Raw genomic sequence first — 14,140 nt, 5'->3', positions numbered from 1 at the left:
TGTAGAAAACATTCCCAGTAGTTGGTTGATTTTATCTGAAATTCCTAAAACCGATTAGCAAAGTCACAGTTGAGAACGTAAAAACTTACCAATTAATTTTTTTACCTTTAGCGCCAAATAAAAATTTGATTTTTATATTTAGATTATTTTATTGTGATATCGTACTTTTAGAGATCATAGCTAAAGTAAATTTGGACCTTTTTTTAAGCTGTATTATATAATGTGGGCCAAAATGAATCAAGTGAAAGTACTTACATTTTCACAGATCATTTTTACCTGTTTAACAGTTTCTCTGGTTTTATTTTTTTCCACGGAAATATATCAACTATCAAAGACTTAATTAGTAAATATTTGTTAAACTTCTGTTAGGGAAATGGCACTGCTAGATGCTAAGAAAAATGGAAATAAAATGTGATCCTTGCTCTTTCGCTCTGCATACTTTTTTCTGCTTAACTAGAAACTCTTAATCTTTTAAAACCCATTGCAAAAGAAAACTCTAGTGTGAAGCCTTCTCTTCACTCCTCTGTGCTCTAACAGAACTTTTCATACCTCCTCTAAGACACCATGTTGCACATTATTTATGTTGTCTGCCTTCATTATACATTCAATGACAACAGGAACCATGTCTTTGTCTCTATTTTGTTTGGTTTTTTATCTTCTCATTGTATCTCTTGCACTAGGTGTAGCAGACCTGTGTTAAGTATTTATTAAGTGAATGAGTGGATGGATCGATGAAGATGGCATTTAAATAAGGTCTTGAGGTTGGGTAAGATTTCCACAGACAGGATTGGGTGGGCAGGGAGGGACAGTATAGAGGGAACGGCCTAAGTTGAAGCTGGAAAGGCCAGGTTTGTAAATGAAGGTTGGCAGTCAATGGTTATTAGAGGTGGGCACAGGTGGAGAGACCTTTAACAAAAAGCTGGAAAGGGCTGAGAATGTGATGATATTATGGGTAAAGGTTTGCAGTAATGAAAGCAAAGTGATGGAGGAAAAGGGAGAAAGTGGGTAAATGATTACAGGTTCTGTCCTCAGACCTTATCTTTCACCATTCCACAATCTCAACATCCTTTGTCACTTCCTCAGCTCTAAGATGGTTCCCACTCAGGCCTCTTTCTCATTCTCTCTTTTTTTTTTTTTTTTCCTGAATTGTAGAACCAGCCAATGACTAAGGGTAGAACCTTAGACTGGTAGTAGAACTAGGTTCAAGTTTCTACTGCCACCAATTAGCTATGAAACATTGGGCAAGTCCTTTTAAACACATGCATTTATTAAAACCCCACCTTGTTCCAGAAGGGATTTAGGGTGTCAGCAAGTTACTTAATATCAGGGCTTTGGTTTCCTCATCTCTAGATGAAAGGTTTAGTCTAGGTGGTCTGAGCTCCTTCCAGCTCAGACCACCATTTTGTGACCCTGATTCTAATGATTTTTTGGTCTTCTCTACTTCTGCCAACACTTCATATATAGAATATGGAAAACTGGGGTGGGAAGAACTTGAACTCTGTCCTCCTGACACTGATTTCCGATAGTGGCACCATCATCCCTCCAGTGACTCAGGACCAAAACTTAGTGTCATCTTGAACTTCTTGCCTCTACATCTCACTTAGTGAGTCATGCAGAATCCATTCTGTAATGTCATTCCCATTTTTCCCTCACTTGACCCTTTCCCATGGCCACATATAGTTGAAGCCCTTGTTAGCTGTCTGTCTTGTTTTATTATACTTAATCTTGTTGCTGCAGAGTAATATTCCTGAAGCATAGCTCTAACAATGCCACTGTGCTGTGCTAAAACCTCTGACTCCCAACCACCTGCATAAGACAGTCCAAATTCCCTGCCCTATCTTGCCAGACCCTGTCTCCTCATCACCCCCATGTACTAACCAAACTGAACTACAACATGCCTTAAATATTCCTGCCTCAGCTAATCACTTGACAGTCCTTTTCCTAGTATCTTTATTGAAATCCTGGTCTATTCTTAGTTTAACTCTTTTGAGATATTTATCTGTGTCTATCCTTTATTTCATCTACTTATTAGCTTGTTTTAGCTGACTCCACCCTGCCTTAAGTTGTCAGCTCCTCAAAGGCAGAGACAGAGTTTCATTTATCATTGTCCCACACACACACACACACCTAGCACACTATCAGAGAAACTTGAATTGAGATCAGATTGAAACCCAATTTAAAAATCACCTTCTCAGCTCATGGTTATAGATTTTTACATCTGGAAATCATCTGAGCACATCATCTCATTTTAAATATGAAAAAATCAAAGGTCAGAGAAGTGAAGTTACTTGCCCAGTCTTTCCCAGCTGCCTTCCCATCATTCCTCGCACTGTTCTAGCGACACTATTTGCAGCCTTGTCATAGGAAAATCTGTTTCCATGTCTCTTCTTTTTTCCTAGATTTAAGTGTCTTGACCTTGACACATTGTTCCATAGGTGATTTATAGTTCACCATTTGGATAATGGAAATGTAGATTGGGAGTGGAGCTGGTTTCAATGAATTAGGTGCACTACCTGAATGGACACCAGGTGGCAACCTGCAGGCAGATGCCAACTGAGGCTAGAACAATGGAACTTAAAGTCAAGGCTGGAAGGAACCACAGAGACCCTCTTTTTTTGCAGCGAAAGAAACCGGGAAACTGAGACATGAGTGACTTGCTCAATAACTATTGAGAGGCAAGTGAGTCATTAGTTTTATTGGCACAAGAGAATCGACTTTGGAGTTGTTAAGTAAGTGACTATATGTTTGTGACTCTGATTGCCAGCCGATGATCTAATATGAATACTGTTTTGTGTGTCTAGATCAAATAATGCTGTTTGGAAAAATTTCCTGGCGGTTGTGTGGCTTAAAGAAACTCCCATGGTCATGCGACTCCAGATACTTCTGGGGCTGGTTGAATGCAGTGTTTAATAAGTAAGTTACTCTTATTAAAGTGAAGAGTTTAATAAGTAAGTTACTCTTATTAAAGGGATTATTAAAGTTAAGTGAATTCCCAATAGCTACTTGGGTATTTTGTATATTTCAAATGTTTTTTTTTTGTACAGATGCAGTATGAACCTCATTTTGTTTGAAAACAAATAAAACATACACACAAGCACTGAATAAAGACAAAAAAATAGATTACAAAATATTCACTTGACTGCTTTGCAGGATTTCAGTGATTTTTCTTTTCTTATTTGGTCTTGCCATGTCTTTCAAGTTTTCTAAAATATTTATTACTTTTATAATCTGAATAGCTCAGTAAATGTAATTTTAGAATATTTTATTCTATAGCTTCTTAAGGGATGTAGTTAGCTTTTTGAATGCTATCAAGGAAATGCACGTTTTTAAAAAGTGAGTTGGGCATGCTTAGAAATATTTTGAAATTGATGAAACTAACTTCCTTGTTACTTAATATAGCATTAACACCACTAACTAGAGAAAAAGCCATGTGTAGAAATTAATATCACTTAATGAGATTAATTAATTTGAACATAGGTTCAAAATTATTCCCTTTAATCTTTTATTATTAATAAAGACAACCAAGTGTACCATTCATTCAATGCATTTTGTCTTTAATATAGTGTTATTGAGTACCTCCTGGTGTCAAGCACTGTGCTACATATGAATCAATGAAGACTCATGTCTGCCTGATAAACTCATATAAAAATAATATGCCTTAGGGAATGCAGTCAGCAGCAATGTAATGGCTAGATGTAGAGCCAGAGGAAAGAATAATCATGGGGATCACTTCATAAACTATATAAATGTCTAACCAATGTACTGTATACTTGAAACTAATAATAAAATTTAAAAAAAATTTTAAAGAAATATTTCTGTAATCTTAATAAATTAATAAAAAAATAATAAATATGCCTTGACAGTGTTCACTTGGAAACAAAAAGTAGGAAAGGTAGCAGGTAGAGCCATTGTATGTTTCTGTTTTATATAGATCTCATTAATATACTTGTCTCCCTCCTCAGTCATTTCATATGAAAAATTGCTGTTATTCTATATTTATGTTGGTGAATATAGTTAAGAATCTAGTGATCGTAGTAAAAGCTAACTGCTTTTGTTCTCTTTGCAACAGAGTAGATTATGAACGCATCAAGGATGTCGGCCCTGACAGGGCAGCCTCTGAGTGGCTGCTGCGCTGTGGGGCCATGGTGCGCTACCATGGCCAGGAGAGGTGGCAGAAGGACTACAACAACCTCCCAACAGGCCCTCTGGACAAATACAAGATCCAGGCAATCGATGCCACTGACTCTTGTATCATGAGCATTGGATTTGATCACATGGGTAATTACCCTATCATTTGCTTATGGGAAATACAGCCGATTTTTAGTGACATTTTGTTGCAATTGAATATTATAGTCATAAGTGTATCCTTTTTACCAGTACAGTCCAGTTTCTTCCTATGTATGATATTTATTTTTAAATTAAATAGAAGTTACGAATACCTTCCTCTCTCCCCTCCCTGAGCTCGTCGTCTCTACATGACTTTGTTATGTGGTTTATTGACTTAAAATTTAAGACCTTGTTTGTCAAATTGTATTTGTCAAAGTTCTGTCACTGAGAAATCCTCAAAAATGTAAGAATAATTATATCCACACAGCTTCTGCTTATGTGGGCATTTCTTTCCTCCAATGCATGAGAGTCTGACTGCTCCTGTCTATCAGCACAACACATATTGTGAACACCTTGTATGGTTAATAAGGTGTCTAATTGTTCCACTTTTCCTGGGACTGAGAGCTTTTCCAGGACGTTAGACTTTCAGTCCTAAAACCAGAACAGTCCCGTGAAGCTAGGACAGTTGGTCATTTTAATGGTAAAGCAGATTCTTAAACTGAACTTTTTTTTTAACCCCCAGAGGGCCTACAGCATGTTGAAAAAATAAGGTTATGCAAGTGTCATTATATCGAGGATCACTGTTTGGAGAGACTTGGTCAACTTGAAAATTTACAAAAAAGCATGTTGGAAATGGAAATAATTTCATGTGGAAATATCACAGACAAAGGCATCATTGCTTTGCATCATTTAAGGTAGGCGGTCAGTGCCAAAGTGAAAATTTGATAATGATGTTAAGGTGAATAATCAGAATTTAAAACAGTTGAGAGGTAGTATCTTTAGCTCTGAAAATATGATTTAAGAAAACGACTTAACTTTCATCTCTAATACTTTAGAACAGTTAAAATTATTAATCTTAACGTGTTAAGGTTTTATTGCATTTTTTTAGGGGGCATCATTTTAAAGAATTAAATCTATATAAAACACCTAGCATGGTGGCTCCTACAGTAAGCTCTCAATAAACACTAGCTAGTATGCTTCCTCTCCATCTTTTAAAGCAATTTTCCTCATGTTCTGCCAATAACTTATCACAGGAAGTTTGAGAAATTTTAAGCATTAGAATCAAAAGTACTAGGTTGTTTGTCTCTTACATTAGTTGAAGCCTCAAGGCTGCGTCTTTTAATAGCAACTTAAGTTCCTTTAAAAACTTTCCCAATTTTTTTCCTTTTCTAGGTTAAAATTCATATTTTATATCTCACATGCAAAGGAGTTCAATGCCGTAATATACATTTAGTATTTGGAAAGATACAGCTAGAATTATTGCTATAATTCAGAACAAAACTTTCCAAAGTCTGGCTTAGTTCCTAGCATGAATTTCATTTAAAGTAGTACTCTAAGACTACCGTTCTAAAAGTCATTTTGAAAGTATAGAGTGACATATACATATTCTGTGTGTAATTTTTTTCTAAAAGTCAATAAATTGAGTTTATTTTTAATGCTGCAAGAGTAAAGGCCAAATTGAAGTAACTTTTTTCTTTCTCTTTTTACAGAAAACTCAAGTATTTGTTGTTAAGTGATCTTCCTGGAATAAGAGATAAAGAAAACCTTGTTCAAGCCTTTAAGACAGCACTGCCTTCTCTGGAACTAAAATTAGACTTGAAGTAAAATAATAAGTGCCTTATTCAATATAAAGTATCATTTAAAATTGTTGATCCTAAACAGCATCAAGTATTATATAATCATCAGTAGAACTATAAGGATAGTATATCATGACATTTTAGAAGCAGAGTCCATCATGTAGAAAATATTCACATGTGACTCACTAGTTACTAAACTGGAAACAGAGTTTAAGTACATTAAATCATTTTAAGAAAAATGCAACCCAGGTAGCATTTTAATTCTAATATATTCCTCATTTTATATAGATATCTATACAGATATCTCCTGATATACTTAGTTCTTTAAAGTGACTTACGTGTACAACATATTTATTGTATTTTAACAGTAATTTGTTACATTTTAAAATTATTGAAGCATGTTACTATAAATATACAATTATGAAAAATTGGAAGCTAAATTTCAGATTCACTGATGAGTCAATTATGCAAAGTAGTCAGTGGTTGTTGAGGCATTCATTCATCTGGCTTCCTGGCATTTGCATGCCTTTCTCATGATCCTGCATTCCTGTGTTTTTTATAACATACACTCGTTCTCTGAATAGTTTCTGGCTAATTTGTCTATTTAGTAAGCTTAGTCTGGTGTTTTATTAAAAGTAGACATAAATACTTGACTTGACTGAATTCAAATCGTCCTGCTGATTGCAATAGAACAGAGGAAACAATCATGAAGACCAGCATGGCCCTACTTACTTTTTGCTTCAATTTAAACAGAAAAGTTTAACATGTCAATTACAATTTTTATTTCCTCCTTTATGTTGGACACTACTGCCTGTGAGTGCAAGGGACCAAAAAGAAGTGTATAAGCACAAAATTCAATTTATATCTAGAAAGCAGAGATAAAGAATATCATTAATAGGTAAAAACAGATCCTTATTCTTACCTGCCTGAAGCGGCCCTGATTCTTTTATTGTTAGTTATATGCCATTTCATTTATGGATTTCTGTCTGTTTGGTTTGAACATTAGGCTGCTGAATATAACCTTGACTGGAAATAATTTTAAAATAAACTCCATGATGTAGCGTTCAGGCAGAAAATGAATTTTAATTGTGTTTAGAAACCAACTTGTGTCAATAGCACATACCATAAATGATATACTGTTTACTAATATGATTGCCACTGTCATTTTAAAAAAATCAGAAAATAGTAAATTAAAAAAGACAAGGATATAAAACAGTCTCATGTGAAACAGTGGTGATCTCATGCTGAAGAAAGAATTGCAGAAATGAATAAGTTAAACATAAGCATACATTTAATAGAACTCAGTAGAAAAAAAAATAAGCGCTTCTATCTCATTTGTTAGATTACTGTATGGTGAGGCAACTGATTCACCACAATTTAGTCTGGAGCTAGTTTTCTATTCTGAATAGTTTTCTGTCAAACTATTAGATGAATTAGGCAATTATAGTCATCTGCCTCGTCAAGCATATTGTTTTGGGTTAAGGAAAAAACCCCACAAAATGTAAACTACTCACAGAAGTTGGATGTACTTCCTTGAATCAAGGCTGCATAACAAGAATTAAATAATACTGGGATTCGTATTTAGCCCACTATCAGCTCTATGAAAGAAGCTATATACATCAGGAAGCTTCAGGATATTAAACTGGCTGGAGTAGCCAAGATTTTTGAACAGTTGCCAGAATTGGGTGGATTACTTAGCTGTAAGTGAATAAGGGCATATGCTGTCATGAAGAAAATTAACATAGCAGTAAACAGTACAGAAGAAATGTTTTGAAGAAACAGTAAAATACACCTTCAAAAACCATGGCTAAGAACTGCTAGAAAATAGCAGCACATCAACCAAAAATGGCTTTGAGATATAAGAAACAGATGTGAACTTTATATTGCCCTCGTGTCCAGGTGACAAGAATGAAAAAACTTTTCAAATAGAAGCAATAGGCCAAATCGAAGCTAATTATATGTCATCATTTTAAGTATCACTGCAAAGTTAGGAATCCTCAATATCATTTTGGACATTTTTATTAATAGTTGTTAGTATAGTACATATATATACACACATATATACACATACACATATATACATATAGTGTAAAAAGATATTTCAGAGAAAATATCAATTTACAACCTAATGTCTTTTCATAAACAAAAGCTCACAATTTCTTCTAAAACCCAGATCACTAAAGTCCTGCCTGTAGATCTGTCTCCAAGTCTGAGGCATAGCTGGAGAGAATGAAGTATTAATTATTTTCAGGTTGGCAGGCTCAGTTCCTGCCAAGCCTATAGGTCTTGTTCTACCTCTTGATCACCTTGGTCATCTGCCAGTCTTCATGCCATTGTTTGCAAGGGGAATAGAGTGAACAAGTGTAGATGGATTATAGTAAATCCATCTTGCCTGCAAAAATGACTAAGATGCATCCTCTACTAAAGATAAAAAGAGTACGTAAGAAATGTCTATACACACATCATTAAATATATAAGCATATAAGGTAGTCTTTTTATAACCCATATGATGTTAAATGTTTTTGAACTCTTAAATATTCCGCAAAATGTTTTAAAATATAAAATTCAGAGAGAGCAAGCAAGAAATGGAATTTTACATATTTTGATTTCAAGAACCAAAACTCCTTAAATGTGATGTTGAGACAATCAAAAAAGGCAGAAGAATGTGGGACTCAAGATGACAAAGAGCAAGGGAAATGCATATAGGCATTTTAGAATCTATTTTTCATTTGTTGCATATGGTACAATTGAAGCATAAGGTTTTTTTTACATCTCTAGTTTTGCCTGATGTATGGACAGTAGATACCATTTATATAGCTGTCCATAAACTCAGCTACTTTAAAATAAAAGTACAAGTGAAAATCCAAGTTTTTCCTTTCTGTTCTAGACACCATCAGCAAGCACAGAAGGCTGCCTCTGGAATTTCCCTTCACATCTTGCCAAGTGACCTCCCCCAGTTACTTAAGTTTGCTCAATATTGTGATTGTTTTCAATCAAATATATGTTTTATTTCCTTCGAGTTATTCATCAATTCTTTTTATTATCAGTCTCCAAGCTCCTTAAATGTTTGGAAAATGGTAGTTAAGTTTCTTGGTATTACAGTAGTACTTCTTATTATCCAAAGCTGGAAGGATGCTGCTGCTAGTCAGCTGAGGTAGGTACTGCAACTAAAAATACAAAACACAGAATTAGGTTCAATGCTGTACATCTTTTTTCACCACTGATAACACATCACACAAAAGTAAATTTTTCAGCACAGAAACAGTTTTTGTGCAACAGAATCCAGAACCTGAGAGAAGACAAAAGGTTTAAATTTGGTCTCTACTTTTTCCTTTTAAAGGCTTATTTTATATTAAAAGACAAAACACACATTAAAGAAAATTTAAAGAGTATGAAAAAGGAAAAAATCTGCATGTTAACCATATTGGAAAAAAGCACATATTCACAGGAGTTAAGAGCTTCCTGGGACCTTAGAGATCATTTAAGCCAATGCCTTGTTTTATAGCAAAGAAAACAGATGTCTGGAGCACTTAGGCGATTTGCCCATTTACTCCTTAAAAGGCAAAACTGCTCCCTTCTTGCCGCCAGAAAATGTTTAAATTTATTGTCAATGTCAAATGAAGGTAAGGAGAACACATATTTCTTGTATAGTACTATATGGCCTTAGGTATCTGAAAAGTGGGTACTTTTTATTATTTTTAAATCAAACGGTTGAATCCTTCAGTACATACAAGCAATATACATAAATTAGGGGCTTCCCCTATTCTTTCAAGTAAAAGTATTTCCATCAAGACCTTTACTCTTGAATACAAAGAAACAGATAAGGGGTAATTGGGGGGAAAGTATTTCTAGCCTGTTTTGCTACCTGGGTCAATAAAGACATTTGTAATTTCAAAACTCTGGTCTATCTTAGGGTCCTGGAATTCATGCAGTACCTGTTGCCAGTGGCCTGTCCACCCTCTTCCCTCTTCCAAACCTCATACACCACCAGACACCATTCAGTGTGCTGTGCAGTGGAGGCTGCAAAGGGAAAGTCTAAGGCAAGATAATTTAAGGAGTATCTAAGGCAGATCCAGAAGTGACCAGGAGCAGCCAGCTCAGCTGCGGTTCCAACTAGTCCTTCTAAATTATTACAGCTTTAGGCCTGTGACAAGACACTTATTGGGAGGCTGTTTTGCCACCTAACACCAATCACTATTCTTCACACGTTCCCAGTGAGACGTTTGGAGGCTATTCATTGGTTAAATGTACTGTTCTGCTGCTATCACTGAAAGCACTCATCACTGCATTCACCCTAGCCAACTCTAATGATTAAAAGATCAGGGAGGAAAACAGTTTCTTTTTAGGATAAACCTGGAATGTCAATAAATACTGAAGGTAAAAATGATGACAGAAGGATAAATCTGATTTCATTTTCCAAGAAATGCTCAGCTGGGCTCACACCCGTGTACCTGGCTGAGACCTGTGCTTATGAACACCAAAAACCCTGGCCCAAGTGTGGCAGCTGGGCACCGCAGGGCAAGGACACTTTTAGGATTCAGGGAGAAGCGGCCTTAAGAGGCAGCTATAGTGGGTGCCCTGGTTGGTCAATCATGTGACCTGTCTTCTGGGGTTGGAATAAGGGTGCTGGAGTTACAAATCACAGTTGCCACCTCAAGTATAAATTCAGACTCTACACTAGGTAGCAAGTATGAGATCATCTGAAGCTGCAACCTTGGATGCTTCTGTAAAGCAGTGGTACTTTCGGCTCTGTCTTAAGGTCTTCCTCGTTGGTTTGTCATGATCTTTTGCCAAATCCCCTATTTCTCTGATGCTGTCAAAATATGGGTGTTGCAACAACTGTTCACAGGTCAGTCTCTCAGCAGGATTCATGTGAAGACAGCCCTGAAAGAACATAAAAATTCCATCTTCTTACTACTTTAAAATAAAATTAACTTATTAATTTTTTTTTTGTCTTTGTAAGATTAAACTTCAGTTGGGAACAAGGTGGGAAAGAAGAGGGAAAAAAAAACAATTATGATTTTAGTTCCTTCCATGATCATTCCTAAATAGGTAACCGCATAATAGTTTCTAAAAATACTAACAAAAAAATTTTTCTCCACCTGCTGTTCTTGAGGCAGTTGGTGTTCTGTCCTGAAGGAGTAGAACACCTCAGTGTCCAACTTGAATAATCCACTTAGCCTGTTTGGTCCCTTGTAAATACTTTGGAAAAACTAGTTTAATTTAAAAAATAATACCTACACATGGTAAAAATAAAATGCATACAAGATCCAGCAAAATCTCTCCACCATTCTAGTTCTTCCATTCCCCTTTCTAAAATCTGTTTTGTTTTTTTTTGGTTTTTTTTTTTTTTGGTATATTCTTCGAAAAATAGTCTATGCATTACAAGCATATATGTGCCTGCATTGAAAGAAAGGCTTAATATACATCCCTTTATATCATTCTTAACTATTTGCTTTGCCAGTAACTAGGCCATATGGCTCATACTTGGATAGATTAAATCTCACAACCACATATACCAAGGAACTCTCATTTTTTTCTATTATAAATGCATCAGTGATTGCATTAAATATTTGTTGAAATAGGTAGGACATTGACAGTAACTTGCAAATATTTTAATTAGTACCTCATTTACATATGACCTACATATTTCTGAAAATGTGTATGTAAAGTTTTAAAATCAAAACCTACTTCAAACATACTAGGGAGTTGGCTATTTAAAAAGATCCTATGGCTAAACATGTTTTGAAGAAAACGATCCTTTTTTTAAAACAAACACCACTCCTCTGAAATGTCTATTTCGTGTAAATTTAGATTTCAAATACAATGTTAGATTTAAGTGAAAAACAGATGTTTTCACTTTAACAGAATGTGACCCATTTTAAAAACTGAAAATACATATACTTTTCAAAGGAGGAGGAGAATTCTAAAAGGAACACTTTTCAATCCATAGATTCCTCAATGATAACAGCTGCTGTGTGCTTCCTGGTTGTCTGGAAGCCATGATTTTACCTTCAAGAGCCCCAGGGCAGGATAGGAGATGTTTGGAAATTTTAATTCAAGTGGTTCCTGTTTTAGAAAAAGAAAAAGAGGGGAGCGGGGAGGTTACATACAGAATATATTCAAATATAAGGTTACTTCAGATTGCATTTCTTTTGAGTGACAGTATTTTCCTGGCACCTTCCTTGCCTCCTCCACCCTCTGCTCAACATACGTCTCACCTGAAACAAACTGCCTATGCCTGTTTCTCAAGCTCCTTTTCTCCCCACCTCCAAATGGCTTTTCCAAATTTTCTTCCTAATGACTTCTTTCACTTCCTGAAGAATTAATGTAGGTAGAAAATTGAGAAAACACTAGTGAAGAAAAAAATGTCGAGCAATCATTATTTTCTTTCTTTTTTTTTTTTTTGTGCTTCAATTTATATAACTTGCCTTGCCTCAGAATAATTTTTGCACTTATACTGGCATTTATATAAAGGGGGGCCCAATTATTTCATTTATTTATATTAACATAAAGGGAGCTTCAAAATAGTTTGGGTTTTTGTTTGTTTGTTTGGTGGGAGCGTTGTTTGTTTTGCTACCCAGGTGAACAGATGCTTCTTGGTTTTCTGAAATAAACACTGTTGTCTCCTCTCACAAGAGCCTGCTGTTTCTCTGATCATCCTGCTGTTTAGAGTCTTCCAAGCAGATATTTATCAATCTCCATTTGGCCATATGAGACTATTTTGCTCTAGTCACATGCTGGAGACACTGAGGAATAACAAACACAATAAAGTGGGAGGAATGCCCAATGTCAGTCAGACAGACAGGCCAGTTAAAGAGATATACCACTGACAAAGAGGCTAATCAAAGAAGGGAGCTGAGAAAATAAGAGCCAGCCAAGCTGAGTAAAATAAATGAACAAGTGCATTGCATGTATAAAGATGGCAGTGTGTGAGCTGGAAGCTGGAGTGGCAGGCCAGGCTCTCTGGATGAAATATAATCCCCAGTGCTGCGAGCACAGTGTTATTTTGGATGGGGAACTGGCCAACAACAACCAATTCTCAAGTGTACATTTATTAGCACTGATAAGAGATAAGAGCCTGTTTTAAGATTAACAAGGGAAAAAATCCTAAAGCAGATTTGTGTTAGCCCTTGAGAGTAGCCCTTCCTCCTCCCTCCCCCTCGCTCGCCCCTCCCTCCCAAAGCTTAAATATTTCTCTTGCTATTTCTGTGTGCTGAATCTGAGCACCACTAGGGATTGACATGACATTGCTGACACTGAACTCTGCTGCCTCAGCAACAAGGCCTGAGATGAGGCGGCCTGGTTGGCTGTGATATGATAGTCCTATCCTGCTTGCTTAGCTGGTTTTCCCAGCCCCAGAAGCAAGCAGGCCTCCCTCCTGCAGGGTTACTGACCGGCAGAGGGACTCCAGCACAGATGTTAAACCAGCACATCCCTTGCACTGCTTCTTCCTGTGTTTCTGTCAACAGGAAATACCCTGCAGGACAACCTCTGGGAAATCATGGGAAGCATTTTTTTTTAAATGTATGGGAAGCATTTTACGTTTATGAAACCTGGGTTGTTTCTGGGGTTTCACCGGTAGACAAGTGAACAGGAAATCCCTAAGGGATATTTAGTGTGGAACTGGGAACATCCAGGTCATAAGGGAGCTAGCTAGGTCACCTCACATATGCCAGGTGTCATTCCTTCCTCTCGGTCCCAGCATATCCACTTTTCCTATTGCTAGAAAGGCAGGAGGGGGAGGCAGTCGAGAAGTGGAGGCCTTCATTGTGGGACAAGTCACGAAGTTGAGGGGACAGACAGCTCAAATGGAACTTGACAGAACTGTCATGTGGAAACTGAGCAACGGGAGGGTTAGTTTCAACTTGAAAGTAACTTCCTTAGACAGTAGAAACTCAGGATTTCACAAACCTTAATTGTGTTCTGCAATGTTTTTAATTATAATGCAGGCTCACTAGAAAACATAAAAAATATAAAAAACCATACAGAAAGAAAAAATTACTTCACCAGAGAGATATCCACTGTTAATATTTTTGTATATATCCTTGCAGCCATTTATTTCACAAATGTAAAAAGCTTTGTATGATATTCCAGAGGTTGTCATATTATTTTATACTGATATATGTAAATACATGTAATATATAATGTAAATACATTACATATTAAATATATATTCTAATTATGTCAAATTAAATATACTGTTTTAAAACCTTTTTTTTTTCATAGCAACATGC

At 36.1% G+C, this 14,140-nt stretch overlaps 2 protein-coding genes across 4 annotated transcripts in view; one reads left to right on the top strand and one right to left on the bottom strand.

Moving 5' to 3' along the window:
- The window catches only part of ATP5S (ATP synthase, H+ transporting, mitochondrial Fo complex subunit s (factor B)), a 9,177-nt gene extending 2,616 nt beyond the window's left edge, over nucleotides 1-6,561 (top strand). The window contains exons 2-6 of one of the 2 annotated variants that reach the window (XM_025038901.1): nucleotides 2,400-2,675; nucleotides 2,802-2,913; nucleotides 4,070-4,278; nucleotides 4,850-5,021; nucleotides 5,817-6,561. In XM_025038901.1, coding sequence (XP_024894669.1) covers nucleotides 2,810-2,913; nucleotides 4,070-4,278; nucleotides 4,850-5,021; nucleotides 5,817-5,931 — 600 coding nt within the window. In that variant the 5' untranslated portion in view covers nucleotides 2,400-2,675; nucleotides 2,802-2,809 and the 3' untranslated portion in view covers nucleotides 5,932-6,561. The remainder of the gene's footprint in view (nucleotides 1-2,399; nucleotides 2,676-2,801; nucleotides 2,914-4,069; nucleotides 4,279-4,849; nucleotides 5,022-5,816) is intronic. The other variant, XM_015595958.2, reaches the window with a different exon arrangement.
- A 405-nt stretch (nucleotides 6,562-6,966) lies between these two features.
- The window catches only part of CDKL1 (cyclin dependent kinase like 1), a 49,050-nt gene continuing 41,876 nt past the window's right edge, over nucleotides 6,967-14,140 (bottom strand). Inside the window, exons 7-9 of one of the 2 annotated variants that reach the window (XM_025038900.1) lie at nucleotides 11,916-11,972; nucleotides 10,617-10,787; nucleotides 6,967-9,070 (exon numbers count right to left, since the gene is read on the bottom strand). In XM_025038900.1, the coding sequence (XP_024894668.1) occupies nucleotides 8,963-9,070; nucleotides 10,617-10,787; nucleotides 11,916-11,972 (336 nt within the window). In that variant the 3' untranslated portion in view covers nucleotides 6,967-8,962. Of the gene's footprint in view, nucleotides 9,071-10,616; nucleotides 10,788-11,807; nucleotides 11,973-14,140 lie in introns of those variants that run through there. The other variant, XR_003042679.1, reaches the window with a different exon arrangement.

This window comes from Pteropus alecto, unplaced genomic scaffold (assembly GCF_000325575.1).
Source record: "Pteropus alecto unplaced genomic scaffold, ASM32557v1 scaffold86, whole genome shotgun sequence".
Classification (NCBI taxonomy): domain Eukaryota; kingdom Metazoa; phylum Chordata; class Mammalia; order Chiroptera; family Pteropodidae; genus Pteropus; species Pteropus alecto.
Note: the sequence above shows the minus strand (reverse complement) of the source record. Positions and strands in the feature narration are given on the sequence as shown.